The 18,491-nt window shown below is 44.2% G+C and overlaps 1 protein-coding gene across 10 annotated transcripts in view; it reads right to left on the bottom strand.

Annotated features, from left to right (window-relative positions):
* The window catches only part of RNF220 (ring finger protein 220), a 327,498-nt gene that overhangs the window by 111,860 nt on the left and 197,147 nt on the right, over positions 1–18,491 (bottom strand). For all 10 annotated transcript variants that reach the window (XM_081009391.1, XM_081009392.1, XM_081009388.1 and 7 more), the window contains one exon: positions 8,848–8,977. In XM_081009391.1, coding sequence (XP_080865517.1) covers positions 8,848–8,977 — 130 coding nt within the window. The remainder of the gene's footprint in view (positions 1–8,847; positions 8,978–18,491) is intronic.

The raw sequence follows: 18,491 nt of genomic DNA, 5'->3' as shown, positions 1-18,491 counted from the left end.
ATGAGACTGGGAAAAGGGCCTTTAACTTGAGCATTTGGGCGATGGTACACAAGTATTCTCTAAACTTTAAAGATGGGCATCTCCTCCACCTGCCAACTCAAATGTTACATAGCAGGGTGATGCATATTCCCTTACCAAAGCATAATGACCAGGCCGTGACAACACCTCTATTTCTCTTCGTTGCCAAATTTATTTTTAGACAGGATTGCCAGGTTGTGTCCTACAAAATATTCATATATTTTGAAGCCCCACCACCTCCAAGAAGTGGGAGACATAGTAGCCATAGTCTTTCTGCCCCCTTTCTTCTACCCACCAGCTGTGTGGCAAGCAGGCAAGGCTCCAAGTGTGCAAAGAAAGAGAAAGAATGGATGGAATAAGCTGTGGCTGCCTCATTTGCTATTCACTGGGAGATCCAAAGGTATATGCATATTCCCAGAGTTTCAACTGGGCAACACTACTTCAGGAGCAACAGCTCAAGACTTTCACTTTTCTAAGCCATAACTGAATGGAGGAAGCATTGATTAGGTATATGCTGTGGAATGGGAAGGGAAAACTAGAAGGATAAGAACCTTGTGAGGGAACTGCCCTCTCCTTCAGATCTACCAGGCATGAATTTATGCCTTTGAGAGATCCCATTTTGCAAAGCTGAATAGGTTACTGATCTCTCTTTCTGAAGAAGCTGCTAGCAGCAAACAAGGCTGTACCTTGGAAGTAGAGTACGTTCTATGCAAGGGGACATGCAGAAAAAAGCTGCCCTCACCAAGCCCCTCTTGGTGACAAGAATAAAAAATTACACTGCCTCAGAATTTATCATGCACCCAATTACAATGTTAATTGGCAAGCCCCAGAAATCAATTAATTCACAAGTTTTTTTTCAATTAAAAATTAAGATAAATCATAAAAATGTTTCAAGCAAAGGCCAAACACTGTGAACTGCTTTCCGTCTTCCTATAGGGATATATCAGAGGTTTTTTTGGGAGGGGATTATAAACATAATAATAAAATAATAATAATAATAATGATATATATATATTTAAAGTGCTCGTGTTTTTGAAAGCCCGGTTGCCCTTGAGTGTCTTTGGCAATGCGCAAGAGGCCTGTCATCAGCAGGACTGGGCTGAAGACAGATAAAAAAGTATCGACCGGTCGGACACACGGCTTCTGCTTTATTGATCAGGCGGGAATTTAACTTGCTGTGCATATCCACGGTGTCAGCAAGGGCCACAGGCGAAATTAAAAGTACTTGGCTTGGAGATGTCGCCATGATACCATGGGAAGGAGGGGGAGGAGAAGAGGGAAGAAAGAAAGGATGAAATGTTAAAAAGCTGATGGGTGGGGGGAATCAAAGGGAAACTAATGAGAAAAAAGTTAGCGAATGGAGGGAGATGGGGGGCCACCGGGGTCTAATTCTCACTGAGAGTAATGCTGGCTAGTCACTGTCTCTTTAGATCTCTGCTTGGTTGTCAGGTTGCTTTTAAGGTGAGAGATTTACTAGGTATTTCAATGGAGCTTTGTGAAAGAAAAAAGGCCCTCACTCATAAATGTCTCTAATCTCCCTCGCTTGAAGCTCTGTAAGACCTGAGTGTTGGGTGCTTTGGAGGTACGAGTGTGTTGTCTGGCCGGTTTATGTCACTGGGCGTAAATCTAAGAGAGCCAAGAGGTGAGAGCGGTGACCCTGATGCATGGCATGTGACAATGGGACTTATTTATGTTTTATGCACTCCATTTATTCTTATTGGGGGGAAAGGATTACATCTTGCACACCTCTTGGGGATTAGCTTCTCAGGAGGATTCTGAAGAGGGCTGGGGCAGTCAACTGCTGGATTACCCAGGGAACTTTGTGGTACCTGCTCATAAGCTCCCTATAGGTGAGTTCCTAGTGGATCAATCCAACTCATGATTACAGAAGTGTAGAAAACACCGTATTTCAAACTGGAGTGTCTTACCTGAACTCAAGACTGTGCTCAGTGATTATACTCAGTGTGGCCACTTCCAGACTGTCACGATTTTGCAGGTATGATTCTATCATATACCAGTAAATTTAGATTGCACAATTAAAGTGGATTTGGTGCTCTTAAGTTCTTGCACAATAAATTCACTTCCAAAAAACAGCCACATAATTTTTGTGGTAAGAAAAGTGATGGGAAAATACACTCGAGAGTGTCAGATAATGGCAATGTCAGGTGATGCTATATAACCTTCACTCACTCAAACTGAATGTTCAATAGTGATGTTGTATAGAGTGTGTGTGTGTGTGTGTGTACAGTGCTTTTTTCCTTAAAAAATGTTTAGGGGTACTTTCATTTTCCTACTCATATTGAAATGCTGCCCTTCAATGAGGCCAAACTTAGATTCACAAAATGTTTAGGGGTATGTGTACCCCTTCTTCCCCCCAGAAAAAAGCACTCTGTGTGTGTGTGTACAAACAAATTAGGATGAATGCTCAGTACACTGGTTATCTGGAAGAGCCCTGTTTTTTATCTCATTCTCTCTACTATCTCCTGTTATGTCTACATAATAGTGCTAATGGAATAGGAGGATGCTGGCAATGTTATACCAAAATACTGATACAGGAGGAAGGGGGAGTTTAAGCACTGGGTGTGCATTCCATACATATGGCTCAGCAAAAATAAATGAGCAGACTCATCTCAGACCACCAAGGTTCCTGACATACGTGAGGAACCTATGGCTCTTCATACACTGTTGGGCTACAATTCCCATTATCCCTGGCCACTGGCCATGCAGGCTGGGACTGATGAGAGTTGGAGTCCAGCAACACCTAGAGGGCCATAGGTTTCCCATCCCTGATGTAAGGATGCAGCCATACTATGGATCTAGTTGTCCTACAGAATCTTGAAGCTCTCAGCTTTTGTCCTACATCATGACCCATTTCTCTAAATAAGGAACTTCCTGCATGTGTTGTGATGTAGAGGAACAATGTGGTATTCAGTGAAATAGTTGCACTAGTAAAACAAAAAAAATCCCCTCTCTTCCTCTCTGTATGTGCCCCATGCCATCCCCAAATCTGCTCCAGAGTGTCAGGGGAAATCCCAGAACAGATTTAGAGAGTATGCTGGGGGAAGAACGGGGGAAAGTGTTTCACTGCACAAGGAGAAATCCTTGCACTGAGAGAACTATCTGCTTAATGCTACACTAAATAAAACCCACAGATTTTGGTTAAATAGTAGGGCCACTTATTAACACAATTTTTTTTCTGAGCACTAGATATGCTGAATCAGTGCAAATGCACTCATAAACTGTTCAGGTTGTGCTAATCCACAATTACAAATGAACCTGTAGGATCAGTGCAGGTGGCACAGCCTGAATCAGTGAGTGTTAGAAAACCACAGTGCTAGCTAGCTTTGTTAGGATACCTTCCCATTCACTTTTAATTCAGCAGCAATAGAACAGATGGGCGGGTGGGGAGTTAGCAGGGCTTGGGCTTCAGGTTTTTGTGCCACCCCCTCTCTAAGGAGGAAAGTACCATGAAAGTCGCCTCTCTCCAATGAGAGTGCTCAAACACTTCCATTATCCTTGAGTGCAGCCTCTCACTAGTCTCTTGATCACCTGGAAAGCTGGAAGGAAGGTAGACTGGGATTTGCACCAGGACTGGAAACCTGGCTGAGTGGGCCCTTAGCAATTCATGAGAACCTGCCAACGCTAGGTGCTGATAAAGCTGGGTACTGACGTTAGACATGCCTGGATATTGCTTAAATGTGCAAATGTGTTGGAAATAAGCAAGGTCACTGTAGAATCTCATCATCTTTACATTAGAAGACTGAAAGTCCATTTGCAAGAGTTGCATAAAGGATCCAGAGGATTCTGCCATGACTGGGTGGCTGGGTGGAGGCAGATTAGAGGGCAGCTGGGGCACCTTTCAACACAGCGATTCTTTTAATGTTTTATCTTAAGTCAACTATAGAGCTTGGGGGGCCAGCATCTCGATCCCTTCAGTGCTTCACCATGGGGCACTGTGCCTTGTCCCCGGATCCTAACCCAGGGCTGTGTACTGCATGAGCAGCTACTTGGCATTCCGTGGGAGGCAGTGGAAGGGTGGGGAGAGAAAGGGCTGCATGCAAATTTCATTTCTGAGCCACTGGCGCTGTTTCAAGTGCCAGGAGCCTCGGAGCCCCTTCTCAGCATTACATATGTAACAGCCTCATTGAACTTGACATGTCAAATTCAGGCCATTTGTGCAAAATCTCCCTTTAATAATACCGTTTCATTTCACTCAAATGAGACTTGAATGCATGTAAAATGGAAAAGGATATTTAAGCGCTAACATTAGGCAGATGTCTTGCCAGAGGCCGATTGAATATATGAGATTTTGAAGTGGTTAACACGATTTCGCTGCTCCCTCTTAGAATATGTCACCTGCCGGGCGTTTCTTCCCCCTCCTCCCTCCCTTTTTAAGCGAAGGATATAAATTGAAAGAAAACAAAACTACAAGCTTCGGCTTGGAGGGGATTAACTCCGTCCACGCTGGCATGTCCTTCTGAAAAACAAACAAGCTTCTATCTTACTTTTACAGGGCAGTTTTGGAAATAGATGCAACATTTTGTGGCAAGGTAGGTGCTAGGCACTGCTTTTAAATTAAAGAATATTAGAAATATCATTGGAGGCAATATAGTCCAATCCCCTGCCCCAGCAAGATTCCTTCAGACTAAAACATTCTGGATAGTTGCCTATCTAGTTTCTTTTTAGGGCTTATTCAGCCACTTCCCCTCTATTGGGCAATACTAAAGCAGGCTACCAATGTCACATGCGCTTCACTCATTGTTCAACCCACAGAGGATAGCCTTGCTCAGAGGAACCGTTGTGCTCCAGTTCACCTCCCATTCAAAAATATGCAGGACGTCCAATCAGGCACAAATGCAACAGACTGCACATTCACTGGATAAACAGCCGTGTACAAACACTATACCTTTAGAGCAAATTCGAAGCACATTCTTCAGAGAATTCTGAACACTGTTGTTTGTTAAGGTTCACTGGGATTGTAACTCTTTGAGGGGAAAGAATGTGTTTCAGATGTGCTTTAATGGCATAGGGTGTACATAGCCAGAGCAAGGGCAAAGCTGTTGCAGTGGCCAATTGGCTCAGATTCTAATAAGCAACTGGGCTACATGGCCAGTGAGACAGCTGCAACTTGCTTCACACCTGTTGAGGGTTTAGAAAAATGTCTTGCTAAAGCGTTCCTACACAGGATCTACAAAATGAAGCAGTGCTAATTCTGGAGATAATTAAAGCAAAACTAACAAAAATAAGTAAGGAATGTGTGAAGAGGAAGGTTTGTCATTCAAAGTTCATGACAAAGTCCTAAATGAACCAAGGTTGAATTTATTTTTCTCTGGTAGAGGGGACAAATCCTGCTGTAACAGATAAGTCTGTTGTTTGGGGATGAAAACTGATTTGCTCACCCAAGCAAGGGTTGAATTAGACACTGAAGTGAGGTGACACAGAGTCAGCAATCTCAATTAAAAATAGAAACAACACTCCTCTTTTGTTCTAAGATACTACGATTACACATCTCAAGTCCAAGACAAAGAATCATAGAATTGATGACCCTGAGGGTCATCTAGTCCAACCCCCTGCAATACAGGAATCTCAACACGCCATCCAATTCATGGTCTGAAGGCATATGGTACAGTAACGTTACTGCAGCTAAGCAGATCTGAGTCTGGTTAGTGAAAGGATGGGGGCTCCATGATGGAAGAAAGGCAAGTCATAACTGAGAAAACAAACAAATATCATGTAAATTGAAGTGAAGTCATAATCTCTGGTGAGAAAATGCCATCTATTGAGTAACACCAGTAAGGAGATGTAGCTGTAACATCCCCCAGTGCCTTGTTAATGCAGATAAAGGTTGTTACCTCAAGATGATAACCCTGGAATCATTACCTCTAAATCTTTTTGGCTGTGTAAACAAGCCTTTAGAGGCCACAAACCATGGAGCCACTGGTGCTTTTCATAAACACTGGAGTTAAATGCTTCTGAGTAATGTCCAAATCGCTTTACTGTGCAGTGTTCACACCGATGCCCTGCTGAGAAGACAATATGGGCCAGGGCATTCTTTGTGTGGCCATGACCAGGGAAGGCTGCTTTTTTCATCCCACACCACAGGAGGTTTCCTTTACCCTAATGTTTATTTAATAGCTGAAACAACAATCTGTGGTTGGGCACATCTTCCCTTTAAAAAAAGAAGATCCTTCCCTTGGCAAGCGAGGTTCTCCTACTTCCCAGGATGATTTTCCCATACCACAGTGATTAGTAACAGCTGCTGGGCCATTTTGGTAACGACTGGAGCTTGGCAGAGAGGTATGTTGGGCTCCTGTACTCTAGCCCATCACATTTATAAGTCTACATTTTATTTTCAAGTTTATTGGCTTATTTGAGATTGGTTATTAGCTTCCCTTTCTCATTATGGATGGCTTCTGTCTCCCAAGTCCTTTCTGTGTCCAGGGTCACAAGCTGGAAGGATGGTGCCACCATCTTGAATACACAAAGCACCACACACACACACATGCATGCACACACACACACACACACACACACACACACAGAGTGAGATTTGTGTTGAAGATGGGCAAGTTCATGTAAGAGGCCATGTTTATATACCATGTTCTATGCAAGGAAGCCCTGAACCCCAGTTCCCATGAGACACAAAAGCAGCCTGACATTTAAGGTGGCTTGTTCCCACTGCCAGGCTGGGGCAGGATGCGGCAGCGGGCTGGTGATTAGCCCCTGGGGCCTGATCTGCAGAGGAGACTGAGCGTTATCTATTGCAGCATGGTAGGAGTCATTAGTTAATAATTAATAAAGACCCTGCTATTGCTCTTCCCCATGCATGCAGCCTTAGCGGGCAAGGGCTAGGAGTAAGCTGTCTCCCCCTTTAACTGCCGTGGTTATTTAAAGGAATAATGCCATTCTTTTTCATTTGTCAGCTGGCCCACAATGGCCCTTGTCAGCCTTTATGATTTAGTGTTTCCTTTCCTTTCCCATTAAACGCCACCTCCCCCCCACCTCCCTGCCTCGCGCCAGCCACAGGCTGCTCTCGGCCAGCTCCACTCCAAGACTAGCCTCGCTCTTTCCACAGGCTCCTCTGAGTGCTAATTGCTTCTGTTCATTTAAACCTGTTCGTTAATTTGCTGTGGCCCTTTATTAAGTTGGATGCAGCCCAAATTACACCATAAATTATGCGCACAAGGGAACCGGGTGTCACATGGGATAAATGACTTGGCTGTTGCCTCCCCCCCCCCCCTCTTCCCTCCCATCTGAGAAGTGGCAGATTCTGGCTCGGTACTGGATCCTACATCGGTATGGATCTGGGAGGTCTTGGTCCAGCCTGGATTCAGTAGGCCCCTCTTTTTATACCCTGTGGAAACTGGTTCCTTACACCTGTGTCCAATAATCCCCCTTGTTACACTGAGAAAAGACTCTAGGCTAAGCTGGGCCCTCTTTTCGAACCTTGAGGGGTGGTCTGTTGAGGTGCTGGGCGGTCCAAAACCTGGTTGTTCCCTGCTTCCTACTGTTCCCAGCCACCTGATGACATCACCTTGCTGCCATCGGCAGCCTGATCTCTTTCTTCACCTTTTAATGACCGGGGAATTCATTAATAATTGAAATAAACACGCTCTCTCCCAGGCTGCAGTTTTATTAAGGGAAGGCCAGGGATCTGCCAACCCTTGGCTGCAGCGATTTCTTAAATAACTGCTAGCAGTTAAAATGCAATTATTATTTTTAAAAAAACACAGAGGACTTTTGCTGCGCTGGTGAAAGCAGCAGCAGCAGGCAAGGGAGAGGCAGCCTCAGGGCAGGTGGCAGCCTCTGGGAGGTGGGCTGGTGGACTCCACCTTTGTGTCCACATGCTTAACCTCTTCTCTGCTGCACTGGGGAGACAAGGATGCCTGAGAAAAAGAGGCTGCTGTTCATAGGAGTCACGAAAGGGGAAACCTGGAGAGGCAGTAATTCCCCAACAAAACTCTTTGGCAATGTTGTTTTCCATATTGGTAAGATCACACAACATTTGTTTTCCAATTGATGAAAGCTGGGGGGAGGGGATCAGAGATTTCTAACTTTTCAATTTCATTTTCATTGGCAGGCTAGGCCAGTATGGAATTTACAGGTTAAGAGATAAAAATGCATGCTGGGAGTTTCGTGGAGCTTTCCCTGAAACCAGTGAAGCAGCACCAGAGACATCAATGCAGGCAGGGCTGGCTACAGAGAGAAGCAGCCAGAGAGCTAGTGAAGTATTCCCAGTGTCCCCCACATCGGATCTAGGGCGGTGCCAGCAGTTCCCCCAGAAAAGGGCAGCGAGCTGAGGGGGCGCAAAATTGAGAAGATCCATTTGGGGGCACCAAATTTTGGGCTCGCTCAGGGCACCATATTACCAAAGATTACCTAATTCTGCACCTGGTGTGTCAAAGTTGTTTTTTTAAAAAGTGCCCTTGAGAAAGAATCCCCAAAAATGTGTTGCACTCACAATAAATCTTGTGTGGTATGATCAATCAGGAAAATAACATTGCCTGAGAGCCTTGGTGGGGAATATTTTGCAACACCTAAAGTTTCCTCCCTCCTCCTTTTAAAAGAAGCATCTCAGATTGATTGATTATTGGGACTGAAAACACATGTTCAAAAGAAGGGTACACAGATAGTTTAATGTTCTAAAAATCTGCAGTAAGAGTTAAACACTCCTCACCAAGGTATACAAGAACAAATTTATAGATTGCTCAGCTGGTACATGCCACACTGACTATAGAGGGATGGGACCCACGTTAGTTGTGTCTTGGGGTTATGCACACTGATGCTTGTGGTAGTACGTAGGTTGGTGAAGACCCTGGCTGTCCTTACCTGATGTTGAGCTGTGTTAACTTCTCCATTTCCTGCTCCATGTGTTCCTGCAGCTCACCCGGGCGCAGCAAGACCTGACAAATGGGGCAGATGGGAGCCTGGCTGTCAAAAAGTGTTGCCTTCTTTTTGCCTGTAATGGAACACAAGATAAGAGTATTGAGTTTCAGGTACCCTCAAATCCATTCATTAGTACCACCCCACCACTCTTATAGCTTGGAAATAGAAAGTGTTTTAGAAAAACAACAACCCACAAATATCTGTAGCCTCAATTACTAGCTCAGTAGTCAATTTGTGTCTCTTCTACACACTGGCTTTTCTGAATGCCGCTCCTTGTTTGTTTCAAGAATGCACTTGTAGGCCACACACCATTGGCTAAGTTCAGCAGAACTTTGGACCTATGTAATGGGCTGCAGCAGCTGGCCCTGGCTTAGGATTAGACCCTTATAAGCTTGGAAAGGGGTGACTGTGGGCAGGTGCTGAGGGAAGTTAGCTTGAAGAAATTAACTTCAGCTTCTTATCCTATAATTAAACATGGCTGAAGGAGGCAATTAAAGGGAGAGAAGGAGCACTTCTAGCAGCTAGGGGAAATTACTAGGGCAGCCTCTTTCTGCACCATCGGGCAAGAAGCAAGATGCCCCACCTCCTACTACCATGAGACAGAGAGAGAGAGAGAGAGAGAGAGAGACTGACTATGACTGCTGCTTACCACTGCTTGAAGTGGCAGCAATAACGTATTTGCACTTTTCTATTGTTACCTATACACAGGCACTACAACAACTGAGGGCAACACCACATAATAATAATAATAATAATAATAATAATAACAACAACAACAATAATAATTTTTATTTATACCCCGCCCTCCCCAGTCAATTTGCCTACATAAATATCACTTCCTTACAGAACTGTTGAGAGTATACAATGTATTTCTATAATGGGGTCCTTGGGCACACACCCAGTTTTCTTACATGGGAATTATATCCATGAAGGAAATTCATTTTGCATGAAACGGCCTTAAAAGTGAGAGTGTCTTACAACAGTATATTTTACTCAGCATCAATATTCTAACTCTTTGTCCCCAATCGCCCTGCTAGGAACCATGCCATTGATTTCTCTGGTTGGAACAACCTCAGAAGGCACTAAGCAGAGGCAGAAACAATGTGGTTTTAAAATAGACTTCTATCAAAAGTGCAAGTAAGGATTAAGTCATAGTAACCTTCCACGAGCAGAACTAAAGCACTTCTACCACTCAACTTAGCACTCAAGCCATGTAAACAAACTTTCAGGGGAGAAACTGGATATACATGGCTCCTTGTAAACTTGAGATGATTCAGAAAAGACAAGCAACTTCCTTGAATGACTTGTCACGTGTGTGTGTGTGTGTGTGTGTGTGTGTGTGTGTGTGTTGATGAACAGGAGGGATACTGAAAACCTAAGAAATATACGGGTATTTTTGAAGATCTCCCAAGCAGAAGCCCATCTTTGCTGTGAGTCCTGCAAGACCTGCTCCCTGCTTTGCTGGCCTGTTTCTACCTGGCCTGGGAGGGTGGATCGCTGACTGACTCCAGCCACAGAAACAGCTGTTGCTACTAAAATGGTCAGAGACCATCTTAGCTGTGAATCCTGCAGGGCTGCTGCTCAAGATGCCTAGAGGCTATCAGGATAGAGTTTTTGCTGGAGTCAAGATTTCATTCTGGAAATGCTGTCACTGGTACAGAATAATGCTTTTGTCTCTTTACTGTTAGACCTTATTATGAATTATGTAGAGATTATTTTATTATATGTGTATTAAGATGTTTTCATTTATTGCTTATAACTTAAGTTTTGTTATATTTTTGTAATTATGTAACTCTTTTGATGTTGTAAGCCACCTTGAGTTTAACTGTAGAAAGGCAACATACAAATAAATGATTGTGATGAAATGTGATTTATTAGTACTAGAAATTATACCAACCCTATTCGGCTTCTTCCTCTGGTACAAATTCAACCAGTCACAACCTCAAAAGATACTGAGAGCTCTGAACTTTCAGGGGAGTGATTTCTGTACCATTTGAATTGCCTCAGAAAGACCTCCATGGCCTATTGCAGCACAACTGAGTTTTGTTGAGAAGCCAGCAGCAGTTTGGCTTTCTATGTTTTCTATGTTCTACAGCTAGTTTCTTTCCCTGCTCAGAGATGTTACTACACTCTGCATTAGAACATGCAGCACCCTGCTAACGTATAAATATTTTTTAAAGGCAAACAACTAAGTGACCAAAGACATTATTAGACAGTTGCTGGGCTGCAAGCACGAGCTCCATAGCTGTGATAGCTGCTCTGGTCGTCAGAGGGCGTAGCACACCCAGATCTGATGGCTGCCGTGAAGGGAAGCATGCTTTATAGTTTCCTATTGTCATCTAATGTGAAGCGTTCCTGCTGGATTATTTATTTATGTATTAGACATGGATCAAATTGGTTAAATCCGCGCGAGAGGCAGTAATGCGCCATAAAGCAGGCTGCGTGCAATATGGCCTTCCAATCAAAAGCCAAAAGGTGCCATTTTATGGCCCCAAGCAAAAAGCACAGCCCAGTTAAATGAATCCCCTTGAAAGGAATAGACCTCCCAAAGGAGAAAATGTTGGCACAAGCACTTTGCCGGGGCTACATAAACAGGTGTAGGGGGGAGGCGCTTTAACAGGACTGAAATAAGTTTGGAAATAACCTTGACTCATCCTTGCCTTCAAATTATGCACAAGGCCATGCTTCAGGGGAGATGTCTTTCACCAGCAATGTCCTCACTATATAATACACTCACTAAGTGCACCACAGAACCCTTTATGGGAATTAGGGTTTTATTTCTCTCTATACATGTTGAGGGCATTGAACTGAGGGCACCTTACTCAAGGCTTCTTCTCCCCCTGCTGTAAACTACCACACCATCATTCCCTTTTATAACTAAAGCTGCAAACGGTGTTTGAATTATCAGAGTTCAGGGGGGTGGAGGATAGTAGTAGAAGTCTTATATCAGGATGGAGTGAAGGAGTGCTGTTATGAGGTAGCCCAAAGAACCTGAGTCCCAGGTCTTTTTTGTAGGCCCCTGGTTCCTCTGCCTCTTCCCCTCTCCTTTTCAAGGAACTCAATATGTTGTTTTTAATTTTGCATACTGACATGCTAAAAAGTGCATTGCCCATAAGACATCCCAGCTACATGCCATCTTGATTTGTCCAGTGACACTCACTTTAGACTGAATATGTACATAAGCAAACAAACAGGGTGGTGTAGTGGTTAAAGGGATGGACTAAGACCTGGGAGACCAGGCTTCAAGTGGCCACTCAGCCATGAAGCTCACTGGATGACCTTGGGCCAGTCACTCACTCTTAGTCTAGCCTACCCCACATGGTTGTTGTGAGGATAAAATAGGGAGGGAGAAGAACCATGTATGCCACCTTGAGCTCCTTGGAGGGGGCATAAATGTAATAACTATGCTGCAGTTCATGCCAGCAAATTATTCAGATTATTCTTATTCAGCCATTGTTAAACTCATCTTCCAGAACAGAGACAGATTGCTGGTCCTTTCTACCATCACCCCTGCTGTAAGCCCTGCTATGGATCAGAAGGAGAACAACTGGCCTGTTTTGCAGTGCTCACTGTTGCTCCATCACACACAAAGTGCTGCTGCTTTTCAATAATAGCCAGACCTAAACAATCCTCTCACATTGACTGGGAGGGTGAGCAACCCCAGCTTCCTCTTGGAGCCTTTCCACTTTTGTGTGGTCAAAGTCCAAAATAACCCCAGAAGGTCCCCCACTGGCTGCTATTTATAACTATAGTCCCATTAATGTAACAATGCTGGTGTCTGAGACCTCCCTCCTAAAACAAACAGGCAGCCTCTGAGCAAACGGGAAATCCTGCTGGATCCCTGCTGCAGTCTGCATGGTTGGATGGGTAAACATGCAGGGTGATCTCGCTGTCCCCTTCCCACAGCACTGCAAGAGCATGAAATGTTCCTTGGAGCTGCTTCTCTGTCCATCACCACTAGATGTGACCCAGAGCCACGAAAGGACAATCAACTCAATGCTCTTCAACTTTAATGGGGTTTCTGTCCCATCTTTTTCTGGTGGCAATTTCTTCATTATTTTCCTTGTTTTGGCAGAAAAAATATGATTTTAAATTGCTTGTAAGAAACCCCCCCCCCCACATTCTCAGCTGTTTAAAAAAATTAAAATACGAAGCCAAGGTTTTGCCAAAAACTACAGTCCCGCATGCTGATCATCTGATCGCCAGCAGAGGGCGGCATTGAAACAAAACTAGTTACTAGATTAGTAACCCATATGGGTGCCCATCCTCTGCTGGCCTAAGATCGAAATGGACTTTTCAGATCACTTAATTTATGTGACACTGGGAGGGAGAGAATGCAGACTCACTGTAGGAAAAAGGACCCATTTCAAGGGTACACTTGAAATCATTTCATCCAGAGGGTTGCCAGAGTGACTTTAGCACTGTGAGTCAACGAGCACCCAAGATAACATCTGCTCCTTACAGAGGCACCTCCCGCGGAACCCACCAGGTACAGTTTTCTGTTTCTTCCCAACTTACGCCTGTTGAAGGAAACAAGAAGGCAGCTGAGAGTGTGGTGCCAAGCAACCAACCACACTGCCCGGTCTGTGCCAAGTCTGAGTATGCCATTGTGCCAGGAGCTCCCACGCCCCCATATTTCAGCCAAGGCTGCAGGCTTCAAATGGCCCCTTTCAAGCTTTGTTTTTGGCAGCTGTGTTTGTGTTTGCTTGGCCTCCCTGCCTGTCCTTCCCTTCCCTTTGGCCCCTTGTAACTCAGCAGGGTTCATCTCCAGTGTTTACCCTCCTTGGCACGGCTGTTCTCTCCCCTGCAGCCCTTGGCTTGCTAACACTGCAAAGATGAAAAGGGCCAGCCACGTCCCTCTCCTGTGTGTGCAGACTCCCCTGGGCTCCAAATAAATGCTTCGTTCTAAGTGTTTGAAACTGAATATTTCCTGTCCTGAAAGCGGGGCAGAGGGGGGTTGGTACTTCAACACAGAAACCACAAGAGCAGCTCTGTGAAATCCCTTCACACATCACAGCCTTAGGTGGGTCTGTCCGGACAACAAGAACACACCTGCTGGCAGCCTGTGAAGAAGGAAGCATGGTGGTTGCATCACTGAGAACTGAGCAACTTTATCACTTACCCAGGAGGAACCTCTGCATGTATGAATGTGCCTAGAATTGTCTCAGGTTATAGGAAGACATTTGCAGGGCCAATGGGTCTGCAGCGGCACAATTTCCTGTCCCCAGTGGCTTTTTCATCCTTTCTGCTGTTAGATGTAGCCAAAATTGCTGCCAAATTAAGGTACATGCACATTGTGTAGATGTCATAACAACAAAACATCTCTTCACAAAAGGCTGGAGGGGATACTTGTAGTAATGCCCCATACTGGAATAAAAAAATGAGTTTATTCCTGAAGCATTCCAGAGATGTCACCACCACTTTTGTGGGACAACTGTAGAATAAGCATTTTGAAAATTTACTGTGTGTATACAGTACAGACTGCTTTCTGAATACACATAGGATGCATCTGAGTATTTTTGGAATTTTAGACATTTAAATAATAATGCATGCTAAACGGGTAAGGCGTAATAATACAAAATATGGCTGTATAAGAGACAGTGCATAGCTGTGAGGTGGAAGGGGTTTGTTGTAGTTGTTTTCTAACCAATATCTATATAAAGAGGATTCCTCACAAAACCAAGATACAACCAATAACAATCTTACTCTGCTGTTATTAGCAGCAGCTAAATTAGTGATAGCAACATATTGGAAGACTCTAGATACAAACCTTTTTGAAGCTTGGTTCTCAGAAGTATGGGACATCACCCTTATGGAAAAATTAACCATTTTACAAAAGGAACGTCACACCAGGGTGAAAGTGAACACCTTCTATACAATATGGTATGCTTGCATTGACTTTGTAAAATCATTTGAGCATGGTTTCCCTCCACCATCATCACATGGAACACTATGGAGCAACACCTTTATTTGACTGCCTATATTATAATATAAGTGACTACAAATTTCAGCTGATACTTATTTTCTTCTTTAACTGAGCTCTGTATTCTGTCTAGATAACTGTTTATCCTTTTTATGTTCAGTACTCAGCTCAGAAAATCAATAAAATATATTTTTAGCAAAGGAAAAGAAGAAGAAAGGATTCCTATATGCAAACTAAGGCATTGGCTGCACTACTTTTTTTTTATCCAGTGTGGTTGTGCATGATGGGGCTTCACAAACATGTACAACAACGCCAAGCAAATGCACATTGAGCTGCGGCTGCCTATTGAAGCAATACCTGAGAATCTATATTGCAAATCAGGGCAAATATTTCATCACACCACTTGGGTCTGAATGACTGCATTGACAGTGTCCTGGCTTCTCTAATTTTAAGGTGCAAATATTTTACAGCTTGCTCCCCCCCCCCCCCCACTTCCTGTCACTTCTACACAAACTCAAAGAAGCAGTGCTGCAGACACTCTTACTGTGTTTGCCCCTCTGTGGGCATTTGTGAGTTATGGTAGGTGTGGAGATGCTCCCCAACACCACAGTAATCTGCCATGTTTACACAGAGCCTGAAAGACAGTGCCCCAGGATAAGGGCAACATGCTCCAGGATGCAAACAGATTCGTAGGTGCTTTGCATGGAAGCAATCTGATAGCCAACGCTTTGTGACAACATACCCTTAATTTTCAGCAACAAAGGCTGCTTTCCAGCCAAACAGCAAAGCAAAGCAATTTCACTCTTGCTCTCTCACATTTCATAAACATGTGTCTGACCTAACAAATCTACCCAAATCATTTACTCTGAAACGCCCCAGAATAAATGAGCAGCCCTCTCCCCATACTAGAGACCTGTTGCCTGACAGGCTACGAAGAAGCCTAGTGGCAGAAACATAATAGAAATGCTGACACAGCCTCAGGGTCTGTAATCAAGCTCCTGAAGGTTCTGTGGGGATTATTCTTCCCTTGGTGATGGGCCTGCTGTTATTCCTGGGCTGATAGCAGGTATCTGCCCTGACAAGCTGCCTCTCCCTCCAGCTCAGAAAACAATCATTCTAAGGAGGGTCCACATTAGCTTTGGAGCAACCAAATGATGCTTCTGCACCCAGAAACACTGCCGGCTCATGGCTGTAAGGAGGCACTCGTATACAGTTTGCTTGTTTGTTTTTATTCTAAGCATTCAGATCCGACCCTTCAATGACATTTTCTCCTAGGGATCTGACAAACTTGCCCAAACATCCAGTCCCTATAAGGCAAGCTGAATTGTTCAGGCTACTGATAGCAGCTCAAGTTTCTTCTGAGTTCTCTTCTACCTTCTTCTTTTGGCAATTTCTTGTTTGGCATCAAAGAGGACACTGAACTTCTTGTGCACAGCAGTCACTGTCTCCCGAGAATGATAATTACATGACAATTAACAGGAATTTGTTCAGGTGTCAAAATAATGCATCCAAAAGAGCACAGGGATGCAGACTCAGGGGGAGATCAAATTTAGCCGATGTAAAGCTGTGCAAGATAGATTGCTAGTCAAAACAAATTAGTTATCGCATAGTACACTTAAATACCATTGCATACTGATGTATCAAGTGGGAAGGAACCACAAAGGCTAAGGCAGAAACCTGAAGAAACTTAAGACAGAAAAGTGACGTTGCTTCTGTAACTTCCCTAGACAACTTATATCACAGTCTGGTCATGCTTTCTGTTAGAAGTTCAGAATAGATTTAGGCAACTATGGGGACATCCACACTTCTGTTTGGTCCATGTTTTATTCTGTTTCATGTTTTCTAGGCACGGGGTTTTTTTTGTTCATCCCGCTGGACACAAGTACACACCTCAACAAATGTCTTACTTTAGTTTTTTCTGCCTTTTAAGTGCCGCCCCTTTCCCCTCTTTTCCTCATATGGGCAATGGCAGTTAATACTACCAAAAGCAAGGCAGGAGACAAGGGTCAGCGGGAAAAGGGCAAATGCAGAATACGCAAAAACAGTGTTTGACTGACCTTGCCTGGCCTTGAGTACATCATAAAATCCAAAGAGAGAAATGGACACAAAAGCCTTGAACAGTAACCTCAGTAACCCTAACCCTAAAACAGGATCTTCCATACATTAAGTCTGTATCACTCAGATTTCAGCTTACCACAACCATATAATTAAAGTACCAGCAGAGAACTTATCCCTAGACAGCACAAGCCAATGAGAAAATCCACTGCTTGGATTACAGTGGGTGAGACGGGGCCCAGCCCCCTTAACTTTTGTGATGTCCTTCTTAGCTACAGATTTAGAAGACTGCAGGGGAAACACATTGTGATTTGGCTAAAATTGGTGGGATCAGGGAGTGGGGCTTGTGGATTTCACTAAAGACCCATTACTCTTTCCCCCATAATATGACATCTTAAAAATGGGATTCTGGTACCCACCCAATTCCTGTAACTGTGATTTACAACAACTCTTGTCGTGCTTCAAATGCAGATGCACACACACCTCTAGCCACTAAGCAACTGTCCCACACAAATCTACACCGTGTGGATCAGTTGCAGCAACAGTGAGACCCCTCCTCCCTGCCAGCTTATATACCCTCTCCTGACAGGTTGTGCACCCACAAACTGAGACGCCTCCTGCACAGAAGTTGTCATTGTTCGAGGAGACAGTGGGGCAGAGGAAGGTGAGGAGTCTACTGACCCGTCTGTCTTCTGAACAGTCTCTTCCTCCATGTGCCTTCCTCCATCTTGGACTGCCCTGACTCTCCCTCCTCCCCCACGTCCTGCCTTGTGGGCAGCGTCAAACCCCATATGTCACTGGTCCCCTTTCCTGGGTCACTCCCCTTGACCGCTGCCTCCACCACACACACTTCGGAGCCCTGCCAGTCCCTGACAAAATGATAACCAAGTTTTATGAGGAACAGCTGAGACAGTTGGGTATGCTTAGCCTGGATAAGAGGAGAGTGAGAGGAGATAACAATATTCAGGTGTCTAAAGGGCTGTCACATGGAAGATGGGGAAAGCTTGTTTTCTCCTGCTCTTGAGGGTGGGACTCAAGGCAGTGGTTTCAAGTTACAAAAAAGGAAATTCTGACTAAACATGAGGAAGAATTCTCTGACAGTAAGAGCTGTTCAACAATGGAACCAATTCCCTCGGAAGGTGGTGTACTCTTCTTTATTGGATGCTTTTAAGCAGAGGTTCATTGGCCATCTGCCATGGATGCTTTAGCTAAGATTATTGCATTGCAGGGGGTTGGACTAAATGACCCTCAGGTTCCTTTCAAACGCTACACTTCCATGCTTCTAAATTCTCAAACAGAACGACCCCCTCACCCCCCAAAAAAAAACATTTCCAGAAAGATTAGCCATTGTTTAACTGCTTATTTGAACCGTGTGTGAAAAACTGCCTACTACTTTGGAGCATTTTAGGAATCACATCTTTTGTTTCCTCACATCCTGAGAAAGCATCTACTACAACATTTAAATAGTCAGGACCTTAGGGAGGGTGGATCTAAGCATTACAAGACACACAGCGCTACTTCTGAAAATGGGAGGTTCCCCTTGACAATGCCTAGTACTGTACAACTTACTGTGTGTCTTGCCACAAGTGTGGTGGAGAATCACACCGTT

Source organism: Podarcis pityusensis (assembly GCF_964106645.2).
Source record: "Podarcis pityusensis genome assembly, chromosome: 6".
Classification (NCBI taxonomy): Eukaryota; Metazoa; Chordata; class Lepidosauria; order Squamata; family Lacertidae; genus Podarcis; species Podarcis pityusensis.
This window is presented reverse-complemented; position numbering and strand designations above follow the sequence as displayed.